At 37.6% G+C, this 23,244-nt stretch overlaps 1 protein-coding gene across 6 annotated transcripts in view; it reads right to left on the reverse strand.

Moving 5' to 3' along the window:
- LOC135102117 (myb-like protein Q) overlaps positions 1-19,252 on the reverse strand; it is a 47,634-nt gene extending 28,382 nt beyond the window's left edge. For 3 of the 6 annotated variants that reach the window (XM_064006894.1, XM_064006890.1, XM_064006891.1), the window contains exons 1-7: positions 19,101-19,252; positions 13,629-13,768; positions 6,552-8,497; positions 6,076-6,278; positions 4,714-4,845; positions 4,442-4,530; positions 3,662-4,227 (exon numbers count right to left, since the gene is read on the reverse strand). In XM_064006894.1, the coding sequence (XP_063862964.1) occupies positions 3,662-4,227; positions 4,442-4,530; positions 4,714-4,845; positions 6,076-6,278; positions 6,552-8,497; positions 13,629-13,768 (3,076 nt within the window). In that variant the 5' untranslated portion in view covers positions 19,101-19,252. The remainder of the gene's footprint in view (positions 1-3,661; positions 4,228-4,441; positions 4,531-4,713; positions 4,846-6,075; positions 6,279-6,551; positions 8,498-13,628; positions 13,769-19,100) is intronic. The other 3 variants (XM_064006896.1, XM_064006895.1, XM_064006893.1) reach the window with 3 other exon arrangements.
- Between the last annotated feature and the right edge of the window lie 3,992 nt (positions 19,253-23,244).

Consider the following 23,244-nt stretch of genomic DNA (forward strand, 5'->3'; position numbering starts at 1 on the left):
AAGCTGAACTGTTTGCTCAGACCTTTGCTAAAAACTTTAACTTAGACGATTCAGGGCTTGTTCTGAGTCGTTTCCACCAGTTTTTCTCATCCTGCAACTGCTAACTCTGTACAGAAGCCTTATCTGTCCATGTATGGAATGTCTTACATGTATGGAGAGGTTCCACTCTCATACTGCTCTTTTATTAGATAGGGTGGAATCAAAAGCTTTTCATCTCATCAACCTTCTCTTCTCCAAATGACTTTCTTCAGCCTATCTCCCACTGCCGCAATGTTGCATCTCTTGCTATCTTCTGCCACTATTTTCATGCTAACTACTCTTCAGGTCTTGCTAACTGCATGCCTCCTCTCCTCCTACAGTCTTGGTTCCCAAGACTCTTTTTCTCTAACCCCTATTCTGTCCACCTCTCTAATGCAAGAGTTAACCAGTATTCTCATTCATTCTCTTGTAAACACTGGAACTCCCTACCTGCTTCTGTATTTCCTCCTTCCTATGACTTGAACTCTTTCAAGAAGGAGGTTTTAAAACACTTATCCCCCATTATCTGACTTTTCTATTCATCAGTCTTTTGGCAACTGACACTTAAGTCAGCTTTTTTTTTTCCCTCATAATTTTGTTGCTCTTGGTCAGTGACCCTCTTGCAAAAAGAAAAATAAATAAATAAATAAATAAATAAATAAATAAATAAATAAATAAATAAATAAATAAAAAAAAATAAAAAAATAAATAAATAAAGATAATAATAAAATAAGATAAAATAAAATAAAATAAATAAATAAATAAAAATGGAAAATAAATAAATAAATAAATAAATAAAAATGGAAAATAAAAAAAATACATACAGTCTCACCTTGGGTTAAACCTGTCCTGGCATACACCCAAATCAACTTACACACTTTCCTGACACCAAGATTTTGTATCAACATGCACTTGCACACCCAACTTGTGCTTGTACTACCAGTGGTGACACAACTGGACATGTATTGTGCCTTATTCATTTCACCCTTACTATCTTATTTTGTGATCATTCCACCCTGAAAATGCCTCCTAAGCAAGTTAATAGTGTTAGTGCAAGTGGTGGAAAGAAGAAAAGTGTGATAACCATTAAAGGAAGAAAAAAAAAAAAATCAATGCAAAACTGAGTGGTCTTGATCTTGATCCTGATGCTACAGGTGGCTTGGGATTACTCCTGAGCCACAAGTCATCAGTCATAGTCAAAGAGAGGGAGAAAGTGTATGTATTATAACTCTGACATTACTTTATGACCTTTATGAGTATGTTTCAGATATGTCATATTACTACCATTATATGTCTATTTGGTTGCAATGTAAGCAATATTAGAGAAAATTTTTAATTTTTTTTTGCCATGAAACAGATTAATTTATTTCCCATTGATTTCAATGGGAAAGGAAGATCCGACTTGCACCCAAACTGGGTTGTGCCCTGGGTCATGGAACAGATTAAGGACATAACCTTAGGTACCACTGTATATACAGAGGGTATTCAAGTTATGAGCAAGTTACCTTACGGAAGGCTGCTCATAAGTCATTTTACTCATAACTCATCACTGTAATTTTTTGGTGCTGAAAAAAAAAGTATCATAAGTTCTGCAAACAATGTAATGCTTCCTTACTTGATACTTGGTACCATGAGAGAGAGAGAGAGAGAGAGAGAGAGAGAGAGAGAGAGAGAGAGAGAGAGAGAGAGAGAGAGAGAGAGAGAGAGAGAGAGAGAGAGAGAGAGAGAGAGAGAGAGAGAGCACCTTGCCTTATAAGTGATATGATACTATTGAATAGTTATAGGCTTGAGGCTTCTGCCAAACACAAGACTCAAATATGCCAACTGTACAACCCGGGTTAAAATGATCTCTCTCTCTCTCTCTCTCTCTCTCTCTCTCTCTCTCTCTCTCTCTCTCTCTCTCTCTCTCTCTCTCTCTCTCTCTCTCATGCACATTTTTTCCTTTCTCTCTCTCTCTCTCTCTCCTCCTTGAGTTATACATGCCTTTATTCATATAATTTATTAAAATGGCTAGCCTGAAAGTATGACAGGTATGTTTGCCCATTCGTGGACTTAATGTAATGGAGCAGGCTTTCTGCACCATGCAATGCAACCTTCCCATCTCTATGCCTCTCAGAGGCCAACTGGCAGAGGTCCATTTGCCATGGAATCTTAAACCACTCACTGTGGTGCAGTACGGTAAGTTTTTAAATTAAATTTTAATTTTAAACAACTGTTTCATAATAAACTGCAACAGAACATGTATCCTTGGGCGGTGGGTGGCCCTTTGTTATGCTGCTGCACTGTTTGGGTAGTGGTGAAGTGGCGTACTAGGTAATTAACTAATGTAATTAACTAGTAATTTGAACTTTTGGTTGGCAAAGGGAACAATATCAAGAGCACAATTTCATTTTGTGAGTAGACTGCTCATATCTCTGAACATTCATAACTCGCTACCTCATAACTCGGACATCCTCTCTCTCTCTCTCTCTCTATATATATATATATATATATATATATATATATATATATATATATATATATATATATATATATATATATATATATATATATATATTCTTCATCACAGAAAAAAACGTTAACATTTTTTAAAATCCAATGTTTCTGAGGCTGGAATGGACTAATTGTATTTACATTAATTTCAATGGAAAATACTTTTGGTTTGTGAACATTTCAGTTTGCGAACTGAGTCATGGAATGGATTAAGTTCATGAGCTGATGTTTCACTGTAATAGATATCAGTTTATCTACAAATGATATGGCACCTCATACTGCAAGAAAATATTCCTATTAAGTAAAGTAATAAATTATGAGAGAAAACAGTGAAGGTAAACTTTAGCTTGAAACATGCAGCATTAAGAATTCTTAACCTGAAAGTCATGTTCTTCCTTAGATGTATTACACATTCATCACAGACGCATCATTATCATTCTGAAGGGTAGGTTCTAGGAATATATGTGACAACCTTTGTCCACCAGTACTTAGCCTTGCTACATCCTTACTCAGACCTCATCTTACTTCTTCCTTTGTCTACTCATTGCCACTCTATCCTCTTATATTTCAAAATATTTAATGTGCTTTCCCTCCTGCTGCTAATGAGAGAGAGAGAGAGAGAGAGAGAGAGAGAGAGAGAGAGAGAGAGAGAGAGAGAGAGAGAGAGAGAGAGAGAGAGAGAGAGAGAGAGAGAGAGAGAGAGAGAGAGAGAGAGAGAGAGAGAGAGAGAGAGAGAGAGAGAGAGAGAGAGAGAGAGAGAGAGAGAGAGAGAGAGAGAGAGAGAGAGAGAGAGAGAGTCTAAATACAAACTGGTTTCCAAGAACATTTTTCTGAGAAATGTTGGTTTTATAAGTACACTTAATTCTCAACTCTACAACCTGTAACCATGAACATTAACCATTTCCAGATCAGAAGCATTGTATAGTCAAAGGTGGGGAATTAAGATCCTAGGTTCCAATGATGATCATGATGACACACAGTCATCCCTAACTTTCTGTAACAGATATGGATACCACAAAGATAAGCTAAAATGTAATGGATTCAGATTCTGAAAGGGTGCTTCGGCCATGGCAAAATTTGTTGACTACTTCCTATAATGGTGAATACAAAATACCACCATGTCTACAAGAATACTTTTTCCATATATTACCTTGTGTGATGTTTTGATGCTGTCCTGGCACTGGGTTATAGTTTTGGGAGTAACACTGGGAATTATTTTGCTGCTGCTGCTGCTGCTGCTGCTGCTGCTGCTGCTGCTGCTGCTGCTGTATAACAAGAGTTTTATTGGATAACTGGAGCTGAGTTTGTTGCTGATGCTGCTTATGTTGCAGGTTTGGCTGTTTTTGCTTCTGTGATGTTTTCTGTAGTAAATGAAACAGATGTGGTTGTTGCTGCTGCAAGAAATCTTGTACTGGTAGGAGCTGGGCCTTCTGTTGTACTTGATATAAAGTTTGTGTCTGAGAATTCACAGGATTCTTATGACCAGAGGGTAACAATCCTGGCATAGCTTTCACCTGGCACACGGGGCCATGCCTCTGAGCAGTGTGGATGATTGGCTGAGGGGGTGCAGCACATACAATATGCGATGATGTCACTACTGGGTGTTGCTGGCCAGGTACCACCACAGCATTTGGTGGTGGGTGCTTGTCATATGCTGAATAATGCAGCACATCTGACCTCAATTGAAGACTTTTTGCAGAACAATCCCCTGAACTGCTGGACGACAAGAGAGATGTCAATGGTGCTTGTGATGTTATACTAGATCACCAACTTCCACCTACAGCATTTAGAAAATTTGTGCCTTAATACTTCAAACTCATCATTGCTTTTAGCAGAGAAAAGTTGATTCCTTATTAAATTTTGGTATATCTTTGCAAATTTGGCAGAGCTTAGTTTGGAATGTTAGAAACTCACAATTTGAAAGTCTTACCTTTGGGGTTGAGTTTCTTGAAAGTGAGTAAGATTTACAGCTGTCTGTACCACACTTAAATTGGACTGAGGTGTTGAGATTGTTGCTTCCTGTCAAGACACATGAGAATATTCTGATGGTATATTAATGCTTAAGAATGTAAAATAAAAAAAAATACACACACACACACACACACACACACACACACACACACACACACACACACACACACACACACACACACACACACAAAGGTACCATAGCTATTGGGTATAGAACTGGAACTGAAATACCTGACTAACTTGGCGAGTCTGGACTGGATTGTGCCTGAAGGACTTCAGATCTTTATCTTTCGTCTTTTTCTCAGTTTTCTTTGTCGGCTTGCATGGAGCAGTGATCTGCTGGCCAGGATCCCTTGACTGCGTCTGTTGTCAAATAATTGAATGAAGTGCAAAACTGGAGGCAGAGGTGTAGCAAGGGGTTAATGGAAGGGGCAGCCTACTCTAGACACCACTTGTTAGGGGCACGAAATAAAGTTTTTCTGTTTTTCCCCATAACATTCAACAATAATTTTTGAATACTCGTACCTTTCGGTACACTGGCTTATTAGTTTACATTTTTCCCTACATCAACTCATCACTGGGATGCAATAATATCAATGATGAGCCAGAGTATTAAGAAACAAGATATCTTCCTCAATGAAGAGACACAGCCAAGAAATATCCTTGGGGTTCCAGCAGCTTCACCACCTTGCTGAAAAATGCAACATCCTGACACCAGCTAATCTTTTGGAAGAAGAATATCCATGTCAGTTGGGTAATTTTGAAAATGACTAACAATAAAAGACAATTTCTGACTGAAAGAAAAAGGCAAAAGCATTTTGCTTCTATTGCTAAAACAGAAAATCAGTGTAAGCTGTGAAAACATGGGCCCTTTGAACCTTACCTATTCACTCACAAATTCAAGCTAGGGAGTTCAGTCCCCAACACTGTCATATTCCTCAAGACTAACTTTGACTGTTGCTGTGAGTGCTGCTTCATGTGAAAAGAAATCTTTTGAAATTAAAACTCACAAAGAACTGCTTGAGATTTATGATCAACACCCTTTATTTGTGAAATTTATCCATTTAATCCATCAAGCACTAAATGACAGAATAATTGGGCTTTGGTGACATTCCTCAGGAATTTACAAGGATAAAGCAAGAAAGATAAATTTCATAATTGCCTTGACTGGCTAAACAGTTCTCTATTTCATTCTCCTATTTTTTTCCTTATTAAACAACAATCTGAACCCAAATTTTCCAGTTTATTTTGCTTTATGCAGGGCTCAGAGGATTGGGTGGCAGGAGGGGGGAGGTTAAGTTGGTCTGGGTGGGAGGTTATGTGATGGAGGCAGAGTTGGGTGTAAGATAAGCAAGCAGATGATGCAGCTCAAATGGAGGAAATAAGGAAGACAGTGATGTAAGATTTTCTGTCAGTAGTGTGGCAACTGAAAAAAGTCATGTTGATATGGTTGACACATGAAAAAAAATTTCATGACATCTAATATATGTCAAAATGAATACATTCAAACTGATATTAGTTCATCTATTGATGTTATAATTTTCAAAGAAAAAGACTTAAAGATCCTTTGAATAATTCAGAATCAATACTAACCTTCAGGACTGAACGATATTTTTTCTTGCCAAAATTTTTGATGTTAGCAGCAGGGATTACATTGATATGTATTCTTTCTGAGCTACTCTTTTCATTGAGGCCTGTTGTTGGCACCATCACATGGTTGATCTCTGGTAATTGTACCACTGCAATACTAGTAGGAGGAGTGGCAGTCAATTCAGAACTGGGCCCTGTAGCAGTTGCTGCAAAAAGGTACAGATAATTCGATTGAGTCCTGTGGCTTCAGTGTCAAAAAACCATATTAAAAATAAGGCAGGTCTCTATCTTTTGCTGCTTTCATAAATCATTCAATCATTATGCTCCTTCAAACAATTTTCTAATAGTAATTTTTGTGTTGATCTGAGATTTCTTGCCCTTTATTCATTATCATATATATTTTTTCATTTACTGATCTTTTTTTAATTCTCAAAGTGGACATGAAAGAAAAAGTTCCAGAAATACACACTGATACTTACCACTTGTATCAGGACCAGCAAGTTCTTGCTCTTTACCAGGTTCTTGTTTCTTGTCAAGTTCTTCAGTTAGCTCTTTACATTCACTCATGGCATCTATCATCTTACTAATATTAATATCAAAATTTTTCTTTTCTTCTTCCAGAGCCTCAAGCTTCTTATTATACTCCTCTTTAAGCTCTCTGATTTTCTTCTCACATTCCATTCTCTTTGTGGTTAGCTCATGGAACTGCAATGATAATTCTTTTAAGGACCTGAAAGCATTTTCCTTGGACCCAGTTACTGGTTTCTTGGAGATACTACTAATCTTTTCCTGTTGATCTTCAGTTTCATTGTTGCTGCTGTCAGTTACCACTTCTTTTGTGTTTGTACTATCTTCTCTGTTAGTTTCCTTGTGAGCTGAGTCTGTAATAAAAGTGTTGGCACTGCTCGATAAAGATGTAACATTTGATACTTTCAGGAACAGTCCACTGTCTTCTAAAGGTTCTGGGGTTACTGCATGTACATTTCCTCCTGAGCTGTCACCATTTTCTTGGGAAGAGCTAATATCTATTAGAATGTACTCATTCTGAGGTATACTAGATGGATGTGAAACCTTTTCATGTGTACTGTCAATATCATCATAGCTTTTTTCAGTTGCCACACTACTGACTGAGGAAATCTTACATGGGAGATCATGGTCTTCTTTCTCCATGTTTTCTTTATTTTCTAATTCAGCTGCATCATTTGCTTGACTAGGTGCATTTGAAGAATCTACAGTGCTCCTAAAAGTTTTCAGTGGTACTTGAACCACAGGTGTGACTAAGCAGGAAGGTATAGTACTTGTTGCAACTGGCGGTGATATACAAACAGAACTTGAAATACTGAAAGGTAACACAACCATTGGTTGCTGATTTTCATCTATTTCAGTGGCCTCTTCCTGTCTGTCCTCCTGTTTCTGCCTCTTAGCTGTCTCATCAGATTCCTCTTGTAAAGGACTGCCTTTTCTCTTACTGTTACAATTTCTTTCTTCTGCAGGTGACATAAAATTTTCATTATCAACACTTGTTTCCTCTGACATGGCATGATCAGACCTAATGGTGTAGATCTCCTCTATCTCATTGCTATCAAAAAAAACAGTACAGCCAGAGTAATTAGAATCCTGTGAATGATCTGACTCTTCACCATCCCTATTTTCATGTTCTACAGCATTTGTTGGGTGTGCTTCCACACCTGTGACATCTGATACAGACATTATTTTTTCTTGTCTATCATATCTTGTTATACTTTCCCTCAATTTCAAACTCATAAGCTCAGTAGGAGATTTGTCTGGCAATTCCACAGCACCCTCTGCATTCCCAGTTTTCTCCTTTACTTGTATTGTTGTATCCTTAGTAACTGATAGAGTGCTCCCTTCACTTGGCAAGTGTGATTCTGTGCTGGGCAATTTATGGTTACCTGTTCTTAATTTATCATTATGTGGAGAATGATCATCAGGACATGGTGACTTTAATCCTATATGCTGGACTTCTTTAGAAATTTTAGTGTTTTTCATAAATTCCTGGGAAGCTTTATATCGAACTGCTTGGTGCTGAAATGCTCTCCTTGCAGACTTCATTAGCTTTGCATCTGTCTTTGGCAACACATTTTTCTTTTTCTTTTTCTGTATCTTCATTTCTTTCTTTTTTACTTCCTTGGAACTCCATGATGGATCATTTAGATCAGGCAGTTCATCTGAGCTGGAGAAACCTGATGCATCTTGGTCTTCACCTTCTCCTTGTTCTGTGGTGTCATTTTCCTTAATGGTGGATGAGTCATCACTATCCTCATTCTCACTTGACTCAACAGCAAAGTTTTCATAATCTTCCTTTTCAGTTTCATGCTGTAAACTTGATTCAAGTGCTGTAGATGACTCCTTTCTTGGGGAAGACTTTAAAGGTGATGCAGATTTCTCATGGGATGATTCAAACCTAAACAAGAATAGATATAAGAATATTGAAATAAAAAATAAAATACAAACAATCAACCAATTTTCTTATAAAATTAATACATATATTGACAGCATGAAATTCATAAAGATATAGTACTGTCATACCTTGCCCAGGAGCATCACAAAACAATGAAAAGTTGATCTGAAGATAAGATAAACTGACCACAATATACTTTTGCCAGGGATCAAACCTGTGTCAACACACTCAAGAAAACAATCTGAAACCTTACCACTGAGGCCAAGGCAATCACCAAGGCCTGAATAGATTTTACAAGGCCTTGACTGTCCTACTACGAGTACTACATTACAACTCACATCAAGGATTTACAACACTTCAAAATAGCTTCAGCAAGATTTGATGTGAGAGATGTGAGGCAGCCAGTGTGAGTAAATTCCTCATCAGCACAATACAGAGAGGCACCAGACGTCACTCTTCTTTCTAAATGTCAACTGCAAGAGTTGTTCAACCTTAAGGGGAGTGACTACCCTATTAATGTTAAAAATTAGCCCCATTTCTGATCCTCTATTACATTCACTCCAGGAGGTGCACCCATAAGTTAACTACATTAAATGATTATTACTGAAGACACAAGAGACAGTATTAAAGGTTGCCACAAATGATAACAAATATGCAGTACTAAGTGGAACTGTGCTGTAAATGTACAGCACTCGTCAAATGTTTGGGCTGGGTGAGCCAGGGTGGAACAAACTTATGTCAAAAAAAGAATAGTGTGGATGAGGGTGATTGAATGGCACATAAATTTGGGCCGGCTATATGACATCACCACATCCCTTAGCTTCCTGCTCCACCATGCCACCATGTGCTTGATCAGTGCTGGCTTGGCTGCAGTGGTAAGAGGAGTGTACCGTTGCATTCTTCTGACCTGCGCTATTTTATCACTGGGATTTTTGTGCTTTTGGGAGTGTTTGTGGCCTTAGTATGGAGAAAGTGAGGCAGTTATCATCTGAAACTATTGCCCAGATTATTGCTCTCAAGGATGGGGATGAACAAACTAAGGAAATAATAAGATAAGTGGTCGAGCTGTCAGGCAGTATGTTGCTAGGTGGAGGGAGGGAGGGAGTGACACTATACTGACCTAGAAAAAGTGGTCTGGTAGGTCTCATAAGACCTCTAATCATGCTGATAACATTGCTAAGAGAGACCTAGAGAAGTTTCCTTAAATTTCAGCCCATAAAATTAAGAAAACTAATTGTAGTCTGTTCAGTGAGGTGTCTGTGCTTATCACTGATCAGTGCTTGGTTACTCAAGCCACTACCCAGTCAAGAAACCAATTCTCACCCGTGAGCAGAAGGCTCATAGGATAGCTTTTGCTCAGAAATATCTTCAGTGGGATGATCCTGACTGCCTCGATGTGCCTTGGTCACTTTCTCCATACTAAGGCCACAAACATTCCCAAAAGTATGAACAACCCAGAGACAAAATGGCACAGGTCAGGAGAATGCAATGGTACACTCCTCTCACCACTGCAGCCAAGCCGGCACTGAGTGTGTGGTGGCATGATGGAGCGGGAAGCTAAAGGATGTGGTGACATCACATACCTGGCCCAAATTTATGTCACCATTCAGTCACTCTCATCTACACAATTCTTTTTTCGACATAAGTTTGTTCCGGCCTGGCTCACCCAGCCCAAACTTTTGATGATCACTGTACACCTCTGATGTTTATTTCCTTACTAGGCTGACTGATTTAAGTATGCTACTCTACACTAGCAACAGTATTACAGAAAACTAGTTACATATTATGACTACAGAAAGGAAAAAGGTAAGTGAACTAAAATTCAGTAATGAATATAGTAGAGAGAGAGAGAGAGAGAGAGAGAGAGAGAGAGAGAGAGAGAGAGAGAGAGAGAGAGAGAGAGAGAGAGAGAGAGAGAGAGAGAGAGAGAGAGAGAGAGAGAGAGAGAGAGAGAGAGAGAGAGTACATATAGGAAATCTCTTAACTTCACAAATGGTAACAAGCAAGGGTAAGTACACTTGAATAATGACTATGCATCTGTCCACAGGCAGCAGCCATTCATGGGAAGGAATTAGCTTGTGAATGGGTATAGTAGAAACAACAAGGGGTAGAGAAAGAAGAGAGCAGGGAAAGTTTGAATGGCAAACTGCTGTAAAATAGGAAAAGATAAAAAAAACCCAACCCTACACAGATATTTCACCCAAGATCATGAATACACACACACAAATGCAATTGAAAAATGAAAATGTAATCATTGATGAAAATTATAAGGTGAGAAGATTTAAAAATAGTAAAGCTGACTTTGAAAAATAAAGAAAATACTTTATTGCTGTGGACTGGAAAGACTTTGAGGACGCAGAAGATGTTCCAGAAAAATGGGATGAATTTATAAGGATATATAATTCTGCTGTGGAGAAATTTGTACCTAGAGGAGGAGGAAGATGTAGAAAGGGTAAAAAATAGTTCAATACAAAATGCAAACAGGCTAGAAATTGTAAGCTAAATGCTTGGAATAGATAGAAGAGAAAAACTGCGTGCAGATGGAGTATAGTGATGCTAGAAATAAGTACTTTGAGATGATAAGAATGGAGAAAAGAAATTATGAAAGAGATCTAATAGATAAGTGTATAAATGAACCCAAACTGTTCTTTAGACATATTAATGAGATGAAGAAGAAGAAAGGTGTATCAAGATTGAAAGTTGAAGGAAAAATCTATGAGGATGCACAGAACATGGCAGAGATTATGAACAATAGTTTCAGATTGGTATTTACTGTGGAAGGAGAGTTTGATGTTGGAAGGGATAAGTTGGTGAGGAATATACTAAGTACAGTCCCAGTCAGTTATGAGGAAATACTTAAGATGATGGAAGAACCTGATGTAAATAAAGCAACTGGTCCAGATGGAGTATCAAACTGGATATTGAGGGAATGTAGAGAACAACTGGCTGATAAAATTCAGTCTAATGGTGACATCACTGTCACAGGGAAGAGTACCAAAAGATTGGAAGAGAGCAAATATTACACCAATATTCAAAGGAAGAAATAAGGAAAACCCACTAAATTATAGACTAAATTATAGATTATGTTGTAGGAAAACTATGCGAAAGAACAATAAACAAAAGATGGATGGAACACTTGGAAAGAGATGAAGTTCTGTTAAATTGTCAATTTGGATTTAGGAGGGGAAGATCACACTCCACGAACTTATTGTCCTTTTATTCAAGGGTAATCGATATTATGCAGCAGAGAGATGGATGGGTGGATGGTGTCTACTTAGACTTGAAAGTGTTTGACAAAGTACCACACTGAAGATTACTATGGAAGATAAAAAATTATGGAAAAATTGGAGGAAGACTGTTGGAGTGGATGGAGGATTATCTGGATGATAGAGAGATGAGAACAGTAATACAAGACCAGAATTCATCTTGGCTGAAAGTAACTAGTGGTGTCCCACAGGGGGTCAGTGTTGGGACCGATAATGTTTGTAATATATGTGAATGACATATGTGAATGACATAAATTAAGAAATAGACAGTTATATGAACTTATTTGCAGATGATGCTAAGCTGATGAGAAGGATAGAAAATGTAAATGACTGTATGATACTGCAAGATTATTTAAATAAGATTAATAGATGGAGTAAATCTTGGCAAATGGAATTCAATTTAAATAATTGTAAAGTAATGGAGTTTGGTAAGAGTAAGAAAAGGATACAATATCATTATGAGATGGATGGTGTGGTTACAGAAATCAAAAAAAGAAGTGGATTTGGGAGTAACAGTTACTGAAAATTTGACTCCGGACAGACACATTGATAAAATTACTGGAGAGACGATGAATTTGTTAAAAAGAATGAGAATGGCATTCTCATATTTAGATGAAGGAATGATAAAAAAGTTGTTGATTTCCATGATAAGACCAAGATTGGAATATACAGCAGTGGTGTGGTCTCCTCATATAAAGAGGAATACTATAAAATTAGAAAGGGTACAAAGAGCAGTCACTAAGATGGTTCCAGAGTTGAGTAAGTCGAGAAGGAAGAGAGAGATTAAGAATGTTGGAAATTCCTACCCTTGAAAATAGGAGACAGAGAGAGAGAGAGGGGATTTAATAAACATCTATAGAATGATAAATGGTATGGAAAGTGTGTACAAAGAATGTTTTATAAATTTAGATGCACAGAGTACAAGGGGACACAGTAAGAGGTTGAAGAAAGTTAACTGTAGAAGAGACATCAAAAAGTACAGTTTTCCTCACAGAAGTGTGAACAAATGGAATGAACTCTGTGAAGACGTTGTCAATGCAATAACTGTCCATGCTTTTAAGACCAAACTGGATAGATTTAGAGACGGGATACTATGAGATTACTCCCCTCCTGTAAACCACAACTAGGTAAATACACATGAAAAAAAAGCACATAAGAAAGTTGGAAGGAATACAGAGAGCAGCAACAAAGATAATAACAGAATTGCAAGATTTGTCATATGAAGAGCAACTAGCTAGAATGCAACTCCCAACCTTGGAAAAGAGACGAGAGAGAGGTGACTTGATTGCTTTGTACAGATAGCCGAGTGGGATGGAAAAACTATATAGATAACATCTCCTTATAATGAACGAGAGAAACAAGAGGACATGGAAGAAAACTAAAAGTAACCACCTGCAGAAGGGACATAAATAAGTTTAGCTTCCCTCATAGAAGCATAGAGGCATGGAATGGACTGGAAGGGGAAGCAGTGTGTGCTACAAATATTCATAACTTTAAGGAAAAGTTCAATAAAAACAGTTATGGAGACGGGGACAGTCCGAGCTTAGCTCCTCTCCCGTATGTCACAACTAGGTAAATACAACTAAGTAAACACACACACACACACACACACACACACACACACACACACACACACACACACACACACACACACACACACACACACACACACACTGAAAAACTGGACAATGTAGATATGGAGATGGGACTACATAAGCAAAGCTCAGATCCTGTAAATTACAACTAGGTTAATACAACAAGATAAATACATTAATCACTGGTAGTAAATTACAGAGTAAAAATAAGTAAACATGAACATAATCACTAATGAATCAATGCAATTTGTTTCAATAACAGTTCAAACTTACACATCTTGTATTTCTGTATATTTCTTGATAGTTTCGAGGGAAAGTCTCCTCAGTGCTACTCTTGGAATTGGCTGTAGTGAAGATTTCCGTGATGGATGCAATGCCAGCACTAAGTTAAAGAATTCTTTCATCCCAGTCATCTGTCAATTGAAAACAATGTATAGAGCAGCAGTTTTAACATGGTAATCATCAGTGGAAATGGACAAACATTACTGACATGTGGTAACCACTATGAATTATTCTCCTTCAGCTCAATCTTGGTTGTGGTGGAGGGCCAAGGCACTGGCTGGTGTTGTCAAGGCAGGTCAGTCATTACACACTAACAATAACAATATAAATCTGCAGTTTCACACACTACTCCCATTTCTCTTTATCTCCTTCCAAATACAGAACAAGCCCTGGGTCATAGTGGGAGAGTAGGTTTTTGCTAAAATTCCACTTTAGTAATGAATAGGGTCTTGGCTCTGCCCACCTTATACCTGACAAAGGCCATGCTGACAGCCACAAGTCATTCTCGTGGCCATGTAACAGTGAATGACATTCCCCTTTTTGTGGTGATTGGCTGGCTGAACAAGTGGTATCACTAGATTGCTTAAACAAAGTATAGATGCACTGGATTCTTGCTTAAGCCACTAATCCCTCACAGGAACAAAATATGGTTATATGAGTCAGTGAGAGGATCCATTAACCACAAATTTGGTTCAAATCTTCAACTCACTAAACTCTAGACCAAGTATTGATTCTAAACTGGTGATACACAAATTCAACACTCCAAATAGTGAAATCTAAGACAGGTGGTTAATCATACCTATGTGCTGTACATTGTATAAAACTGCAGCAAATGTAAAACCAAGCAGGCAATCATAGTTAACCAACACAACACATGAGAAGCTGAGAAGCAAAAGGTCTTAACCTGCAATGGCTTACTTATGAGAAAAATTATGTTAAAGTAGGGGCACAGTTTCAGCCATAGTTTGTAACCAAAATACTAGCTGAAATTATACCAAAAGAAAGTTTTTGAACAGAGAATGTTTATTTATTTTTCTTATTTTCATGATTTTTTTTTTATTCACATATGCATTTTCAAAAATACCATAAAAAAAAAACTAAAATTTCCACATCCATACAAAAACTCAACAAAATGATGTATATATGAATATTAAGAAATTCTTTAAGTTTCATGCCTTTATACATGAGTAAATTTTCAGTGAATTTTTGTAATTTGAAAAAAAAAAATAAAATAAAAAATAAATAAAGGACCTTTTTGGGGAAGCAGGGCAGGTGGGGAGTGGGTAATCACAGTAAGCCTTAAACAAAGAGTTAATCTAAGTCCCAGGAGGCAGATACATTCAGTTAGGATTTTTGGCACAAGAATAGTGGGAATCACAAACAGGCAGAGCCTTAATAATCTCCCTGACATACTCCTCCCCTTTCTTTTTTTTTTTTTTACCAGTTTACCAGTTTTCCAGCTTCTTAATTCTTTGATTCTTTTGTGAGAAATATAAGGATTAGGATAATCACCATCACTTTCGGATGATGAGTAAAATGAAAATCCATGATTTCAAGCAAAATATAGTGAGAGAATCAAACCAGCATGGGTGATGGTGCACAAGTGATGTAAGTGCAGTGAGATGGCACACAAATGACGTAAGTGCAAGGAAACAACATGCGTGACTGGTTGGCAGCTGAGAGCAGCGCAGTGATTGGCCAGCCACCCACACAGGGCTATGACCTTCTGACACTGGGGCTCAGACCTGATATTGAGAAAAAAAAAAAAAAAAAAAGTGTGAGTATGCTACTTTGAATCCACTGAAATGGGGCCAAATGGTCGAGTATCGCTTCTCTCCTGCCACATCACAGAGAACAACTGAAACTCCCAGAAACCAGCACTAACTAAAAAATAGCGGATTTGTGGGTTACAACCTTCTGATTCCCAGCTCCTCATATATTAATATACTTAAGCATTATCACAGATATGGTACACTGACTGAACATCCCAAATAAAGGGAACAAAATTACAAAAAAGGTACACAGACTAATACAGATATGTGAGCCAGATTGAGAAAAATATAAATAAAGAAATAGTAGACAGACTATGCATCCCTAATAAAAAGAATAAAAGTACAGAAATACAAGACTGACTGAGCATCCCTATGGCTGCGTTGACACCAGACAAGTCAAGTCACATCAAGTCAGGGGAGTCATTTCGTGTGATTCTTTTTGACTATTTCCATTTACACTAACTGCATCAACCTCAATCAAATCAGCAGTCAGTGACCTTCCTGACTTCATAAAGAATGGATGTATATTCTCTCACTGAAGTAGCTGTTTTGTTATGGGTTTGCAGATGTAAGAAAGGAAGAAGAAAGTTGTTACATGAACTGAACACTAAGAGGCCAGATTTTGGAAGCTTCAATTATGTATGCCTAGACCTGGTGAACCATCCAGAACAATTTAAGGTAAATATGTCAGTTGTGACCAAGTCTGTGTTTGGACCAGGTTTATTTTTTTTCAAAACTAGATGGATTTTTTTCTGTGCAAACCCCTAAAAATATTTTTTTATTCCATATCAAACTGATGAATGTAAAGAAAACACTCACTTCCAGAGCTTACACTTCTGGAATATCATAAAAATATTGAAAAGAATAAAAAAAAACTTGTTCCCTATGATAAAGAAAGTAGAAATGAAAATGATGGATGGTGCACTACCAGCCCAACACAAGTGCACTCTGTTGCACTGCTCCTGGCACATCATGCTGGCCCCACCTCAACTCTAAAGTAACGGCCACTAAATTTATATCAAATTTCAGTTTAATGCCTAACAACCTAGTCTAATCAAACTAAACCTAACCTGATTTAACCTAGCCTAACCTGACCTGACCTAACCTAGCCTAACCAGGCATAACTAACCTACTTTCATAAATGCATATTGGACTTAAAATCAAGTGGAAGATGGGTTTTGAATGACTTCTTCAAATGGTAAATGGCAGAGGCCAAACAACATTCTCACACAAAGGCAGTTGCCAGGCTGCTTGTGTCTTTACAGTTTATACAGATTCATATTACAAATTTGTGGTTAAATGACTATTGATTGGCTGAGCTCTAAGAAATTAAATGAGAATGAAATATGGCATGTCTGCACATTGTGACATAACAAGCATTCACCTGCACTACCAACATGCATATGCCTGTGAGGCTGAACTCTGTGTCACAGTTTGCATACTGGGACAAAAGAAAAATAACAGGTTTACATAACATTCCCTTGGTATTTCCATATTTGTTTTCATTTCAAGAAACAGTAGAGAAGTGAAATATTGTTAGATCCAGACCCAGTCATTATCAACATATCCAAATTGAATGATAGCAACAAGAAACATGAGACCTACAAAAGAAGCTATGGCAGTTTGTGATATCTTGTAAGAATATAGTGGACCTCAGTTACTCAGTTACTTTCCGAACAAGGTTTTCAAACAAAAATTTGAACTCATAACTGCTTCAGTTACTGTACCATAATTCGGTTTTTAACAAAATCACTTGATTTCAAATACTACAAGATGTAGCAAAAAGCTGCCATTTATTACCAATTTAAACTATCTATGAACACTTCCTTTGTTTTTATATATTTGGAGGAGAGATACATATGGTAAGACAGGAATTCATTCTTTGAAAAAATTTCTTTGAAATAAGTTAAATGTGATCCTGTTGAAGAACCACATTTACCGAAATGTGGAATTTTGTCTGCTAGTGTGGAAATATTGTGACATTTGACAGTTGAGCATGAAATAAATTTCCACATTCACATCTTCCAAGAAACTGTGTGAATATGAAAAGAAATATGTGCCAAAATAATGCAAAATTCATGTTAACATACATTAATATAATTATAAAAACTGCCAAAGTAATGTTAACTTCCTGAAATCAGCAAAAGTTTTTCCTTTTATAATTAGCAGACTCCATGTAGGTGTAGAGGAACAAACATCACTGAAATGACAACACTCAGTATTCCACACAGAGTTGTGTAGAAATATGATAATCCTGTGAAGAACCTCGATGTAAACAAAAGAAGGTTCAGCACTCTAGAGTAATTCTGAGCCTCCTGTGGCTCTCTCCATAACTCACATCATCACTACTGCGCAAATGCATTTTCCCAATAGCTTTTCCCTAGCAGCAAGGTGTCTAAGTGGTGAGTGGGTTGCTCCTCTCTGTGTCTCTCTGTAAGGCTTCTCTCACTTGATCAGTGACAAAGATAGTGCCTGCATGGTCTAAACAATATCTTTTGATGAGTTCTGTGTCATTAAGTTCATTCAATACATCCTTTCTGGATAAAAATTTTTAAACTGGAGATGCTGTGGAGCAGCCAGCTTAGTAGTGGAAGTGTTGGTCATTACCTGGTGGATTGGTGTCTGAGAACAGATTAATCTATTTTACATTGATTCCTATGGGAAAAATAGTTTTGTTTTTTTAACATTTCGGATTTAGAATGGTATTCAGGAATGAATTAAGTTAGAAAAATGAGGTTCCACTGTACTCTGTTTTCCCAGTTGGAGCTCTTGAGTGGTAAAATCAAATGATCCAGCAATATATAGTTCATGTTGAATAAGACTTAAGTTTAGTTCATAGTAAATAAACCTAGTGTAAAGTTCATATCCATTTGTATACTGTAGTTCATAGTGAATAAAACATCTCTTTCACCTGTATGCTTCAATGCTATAGAAACCTTCCACAGAACAAACATGACATCATGATCCCGTGAGCTGGTCACAGGGATCATATACAGCAGGTGCTCTTGAACTAAACTGATGAGGAACTTCACTTGCACAATTCTAATGCCACGGTGCTCGCTGTGACTGATGCAGAAAACGGACCTTGTGATTCAACTTAATGTAATGTGACTTGAATTCAATTGATGTGACTCTTCTACTGTGCATTTTTTTTTTTAAACTTCATACAGCTCAACGTTCAACTAGTATGGTGAATCAAGACGTATGTTGAATCCTGACCTGATGTGATTCAACATATTTGGTGTAACCTCAGCCTAATGACATTAACTACATAATGGTTAGAAAGACTGAGTATCCTAAAAAAAACAAAACTATATCAAAGATAGAAACACTGACCATCCCTAACAACACGAACAAGAACACAATAACATTAGACAGACTGAACATCCTGGAAAGAACATTACATCAAGAATAGTCAAACTGGGAACCCTAAAGAGAACAGAAATGGTAGACAAACTGAAAAATCAAAAGACAACAAAAATGCACGTACAAAATTCAGACTAAGCACACGAGAAAGAACAAAATAATAAAAAAAAAAAAAAAAACCCAATCCCAAACACAAGCCGCCCCCAACCAGCGCCTCCCCCCTGATGAACATCGCAGGGAACACCACCCACACACCAATTTCTCAGTATGTAGGTCGGCAGGGGTCACTTATCACACCACCATCCATCCTATGTATCATCCTTACCTTGGATCCGCGGGACCACACAGAATTAGGGTGAAAGTTAATGTACACGGAACTCAGCAATGAGTAACTCTAGTTTCCGTACAAGCTGTAAACAAGGAAACAGTGTTGCCAACTACTAACTCTTGGTCTTGGTCTGGGTTTGTTATGGTCTCTCACCACGACTATTTTCAAAGACCACACCGATAATTAGTCGGATTCTCAAGAGTGTTTTTCCTTGTTCATAATGTAAAAATCTTCTTAATTATTCACTTGAACTATAACAAAAATATATAAAAAAAAACTTGTGTAACTTCAATTACAGGTTTTTGAATGTAGTGGAAGGAAGCATGTGTTTCAGGATATGGTCTTACACTACACAGTTTAACTTTCTTTCTTGTATAAATCTATTTACTTATTCATGCTCTCCTTACATAGTTTTATTTTAGACATTTTAACTGGTTTGTTAGGTTACCGTGTTATGTATTTCCAAGATAATGTTTTGTCTTCCAAGTTATTATATAAGCGCATTTCCGTGAACATTTCATATATATTTGGAATATGATTTCTCACGATACATTCGATAAAAAATAATCTTTTGATATATTAAACTCACTATAATTCCTACTGACTGCTACATGACAAATTCTTGTTTCAATAATGCAAACATTGTGTTCGGGTAGAACTGCTAAGGTGGCAACACTGTGGGGCAGATTTTTCAACCACCATTTGCGCGGGAAGAGTAATGGGTGAACGAATGGGACTCTTGGGTTAGTGGAGTCAGAAGCAGGGCTTACAATTTCAGAGTAATTACCTCAAATCAGGTAATCGAGGGTCCTATAAAGGGGTATATCAGCCTTTTTTACCCATTTTCGGTCAAAAATGGTGAAATGAGATATTTGCTTAAAAAAAAAAATCAACCAATGTTCTTGCAGTATTTCAATATTTCATTTTTAAAGCCTCTATGGGACATTTAAAAGGACATGTGCTTCGCAGCAGCATTTAAAGGTCCACTTTGTGACAGGACACATGTACATTTTCATGTTTTTTTTTTTTTCCCCCGAATCTTATTTATTTATTTATTTATTTTTCTATCTTGCGAAACATGGCATCTATCTAAACAACGGGCGTCCCCCCTCTGCCTCAGAGACAGGCCTACGCCAGCGGCATACCAGTATCAATGTCCTTGAGGATTTTTAAGTGAGAGGAGAGTGCGACACCTTGCTCTATTGCATTTTTCGGAACACTTACGCTTGGCCTCATCATGCCAAGAACAAGTGCCTTATTTAAGAAGAGGAAGGAGGTCTTTGTCGAGGCAAGAGCACGTCGCTGGAAAGATGAAAATCAGCGAGAAACAGACTCAGGGCCGTACTTTTAAAAAACCTTCGCCAGGCCTGGCGATCGCCTGGAGAAGTTGCGCCAGGCGACCACGCGAGTGAGGAAGTCCTTACTTTAATCAGTGCTATTAATACCAACACCAGCACCCTTAGGCCTTAGCACTCATTCGAATTTCCAGACTGCAGTAGCAAAGGTGAAACACCACCAAGCCATCGAGAGATGAAGATATTCTTCTCCCTCCCATCTGAACAGCTGGAGTTAGTGAAGAGAGTGTATACTCGGCTTACATCAGATGAAATGATGAAAAGATGTCTGCAGGGACTCACACAGAACCCAAATGAGTCCCTCCACAGCCGCATATGGCTACACTGCCTGAAGCACCTCAGAGCTACGAAAAAAAAGCTCAATATCGTAGTAGCTGTGGCGACGATGGAGGACAACAGTGGTTACGTCGCTAGCAATTTCCACTGCTGTCTCGGCGTGCCATACACCTCCATACTTCACAAGGGCCTCAAGAAGGAGAACAGGATGGACAGGCAACTAATGAAAAAAAAAAAAAAGATGAACAAATGTTTCTAGAGAGAACTCGTTTACTAGCCTCAAAATTTCTGTTGGGTTGGAGTGCGGGATCGTGGAGACTTATCTTTGCGTCCCGTTTTCTTGAAAGCAACTTTTTCAACTTTGCGTTTTAATACCTCCGCTATTCTTTTTTTTTTTTTTTTTTATTAATTACCTTCTTTTTTTAAGTGATCACCATTTAGTATTCTACATCTTAGTCTGGTCGGAATTTTTATTTTGACAACTTTCAGTCAAAATTTTCCCTAATTTCTCACTTTTTTGACAAATCTTTCAGTCAAAATTTTCCCTAATTTCTCACTTTTTTGACAAAATACAAAATGCAAGTTTACAATTTTACTAAAAATCGCACAAGCACATATATATATATATATATATATATATATATATATATATATATATATATATATATATATATATATAGAGAGAGAGAGAGAGAGAGAGAGAGAGAGAGAGAGAGAGAGAGAGAGAGAGAGAGAGAGAGAGAAAGTCAGATAAAATTCTAAAGTATCCATGCTGGTTTTAATCAGACGAAATTTAAAGCAATTTTGAAAAGTCATAATTACGTCATTCTTTATACCCTAGGTGGATTGAATGAACTATTTTTTTTTCTTTAAGAGTTATCGCCATCACATTGGGACAGCTTAAGTTTATCATTAAGACACACTTACAATAAAAAATTCAAAATGATTTAATGAGCTTCAGCGAAAATAGCTAAGAAGGCTGATATACCCCCTTAAGGTAATTTTGAAGTAGTATGACGGTAAATGCAAGGTAATTAAGGCGCTCTTGAGGTGTGAATGAAATTCTACTGAAATACGGCAAGATGTCGCACGCGCGTGGGAATTTTTTATTTTATTTTGTTTTTATTTATTATTATTATTTTTTTTTTTTCTGAGCCTCACACGTTCTGGACGTGGTTGGCTGGATGCAACCTGCGTCCTGTTGCCCGACCCCTGCAGCAGGGATACTAGTTTGGCGATTTTGTCGCTTGATTTAGCAACTTTTAAAGCTATTTGATTTGTTTTGATGAATCTATTACGCTGAACAAGCGTCAGACAAATCAAAATATGGATAATGACAACAAATCACGGCTTGCAACGTGAATAACGAGGACAGGTCGTACACACACACAGTCACACACACTGAATCATGCTGAGCAACATGAATCATGCTAAATCATGCTGAACAGCATTAATCATGCTAAGCATGAATCATGTTTCTCGGCATGATTCAGCATGATTCATGCTGTTCAGCATGATTCATGCTGTTCAGTATGATTCATGCTATTCAGCATGATTCAGCATGATTCATGCTGCTCAGCATGATTCATCAGCAGCATGATTCATCATGATTCATGCTACTCATCATGATTAAAAATGATTCCTGCTATTCAGCATGATTCAATATGATTCATGTGCAGCATGAATCAGTATGATTCATGCAGCTCAGCATGTCTAATGCTGCTTAGCATGATTGATGCGCAGCATGATTCAGTATGATTCATGCTCCTCAGTATGATTCAGCAAGATTCATGCTGCTCGGCATGATTCAGCATGAATTATGCTGAATCATGGTGAATAACATGAATCATGCCGGCCAGCATGGATCATGCTGAATCATGCTGAACATGAATAATGCTACTCAGCATGATTCAGGATGGTTCATGTTCTTCATCATGATTCGTCATGATTCATGCTCCCCAGCATGATTCATGCCCATCATGATTCAGCATGATTCAAGCTGCTCAGCATGATTTAGCATGAATTTATGCTGAATCATGCTGAGTAGCTTGAATTACGCTGAATCATGCTGCGCATGAATCATGCCGAATCATACTGAACAGCATGAATTTTGCTGAGCAGCATGAATGATACTGAATCATTCTGAGCAGCATGAATCATGCTGAATCATGCTGGGTAACATGAATGATGTTGAATCATGCAATGCAAGAATCATGCTGAACAGCATGAATCGTTGCTGAATGATGCTGAGAAATATGAATCATGCTGAATCATGCTGAGAAGTATAAATCACGCTAAATCATGCTGAGCAGCATGAAATATGCTGAATCATGCTGACAAGCATGAATCTTACTGAATCATCCTAAGCAGCATGAATCATGCTGAATCATGCTGTGCAAGAATCATGCTAAACAGCATGGATCATGCTGAATCTTGCTGAGCAGCATGAATTAATGCTGATTAGCATGAATCATGCTAAATCATGCTGAACAGTATTAATCACGGTAAAT

This window comes from Scylla paramamosain, chromosome 7, assembly GCF_035594125.1.
Source record: "Scylla paramamosain isolate STU-SP2022 chromosome 7, ASM3559412v1, whole genome shotgun sequence".
Classification (NCBI taxonomy): Eukaryota; Metazoa; Arthropoda; class Malacostraca; order Decapoda; family Portunidae; genus Scylla; species Scylla paramamosain.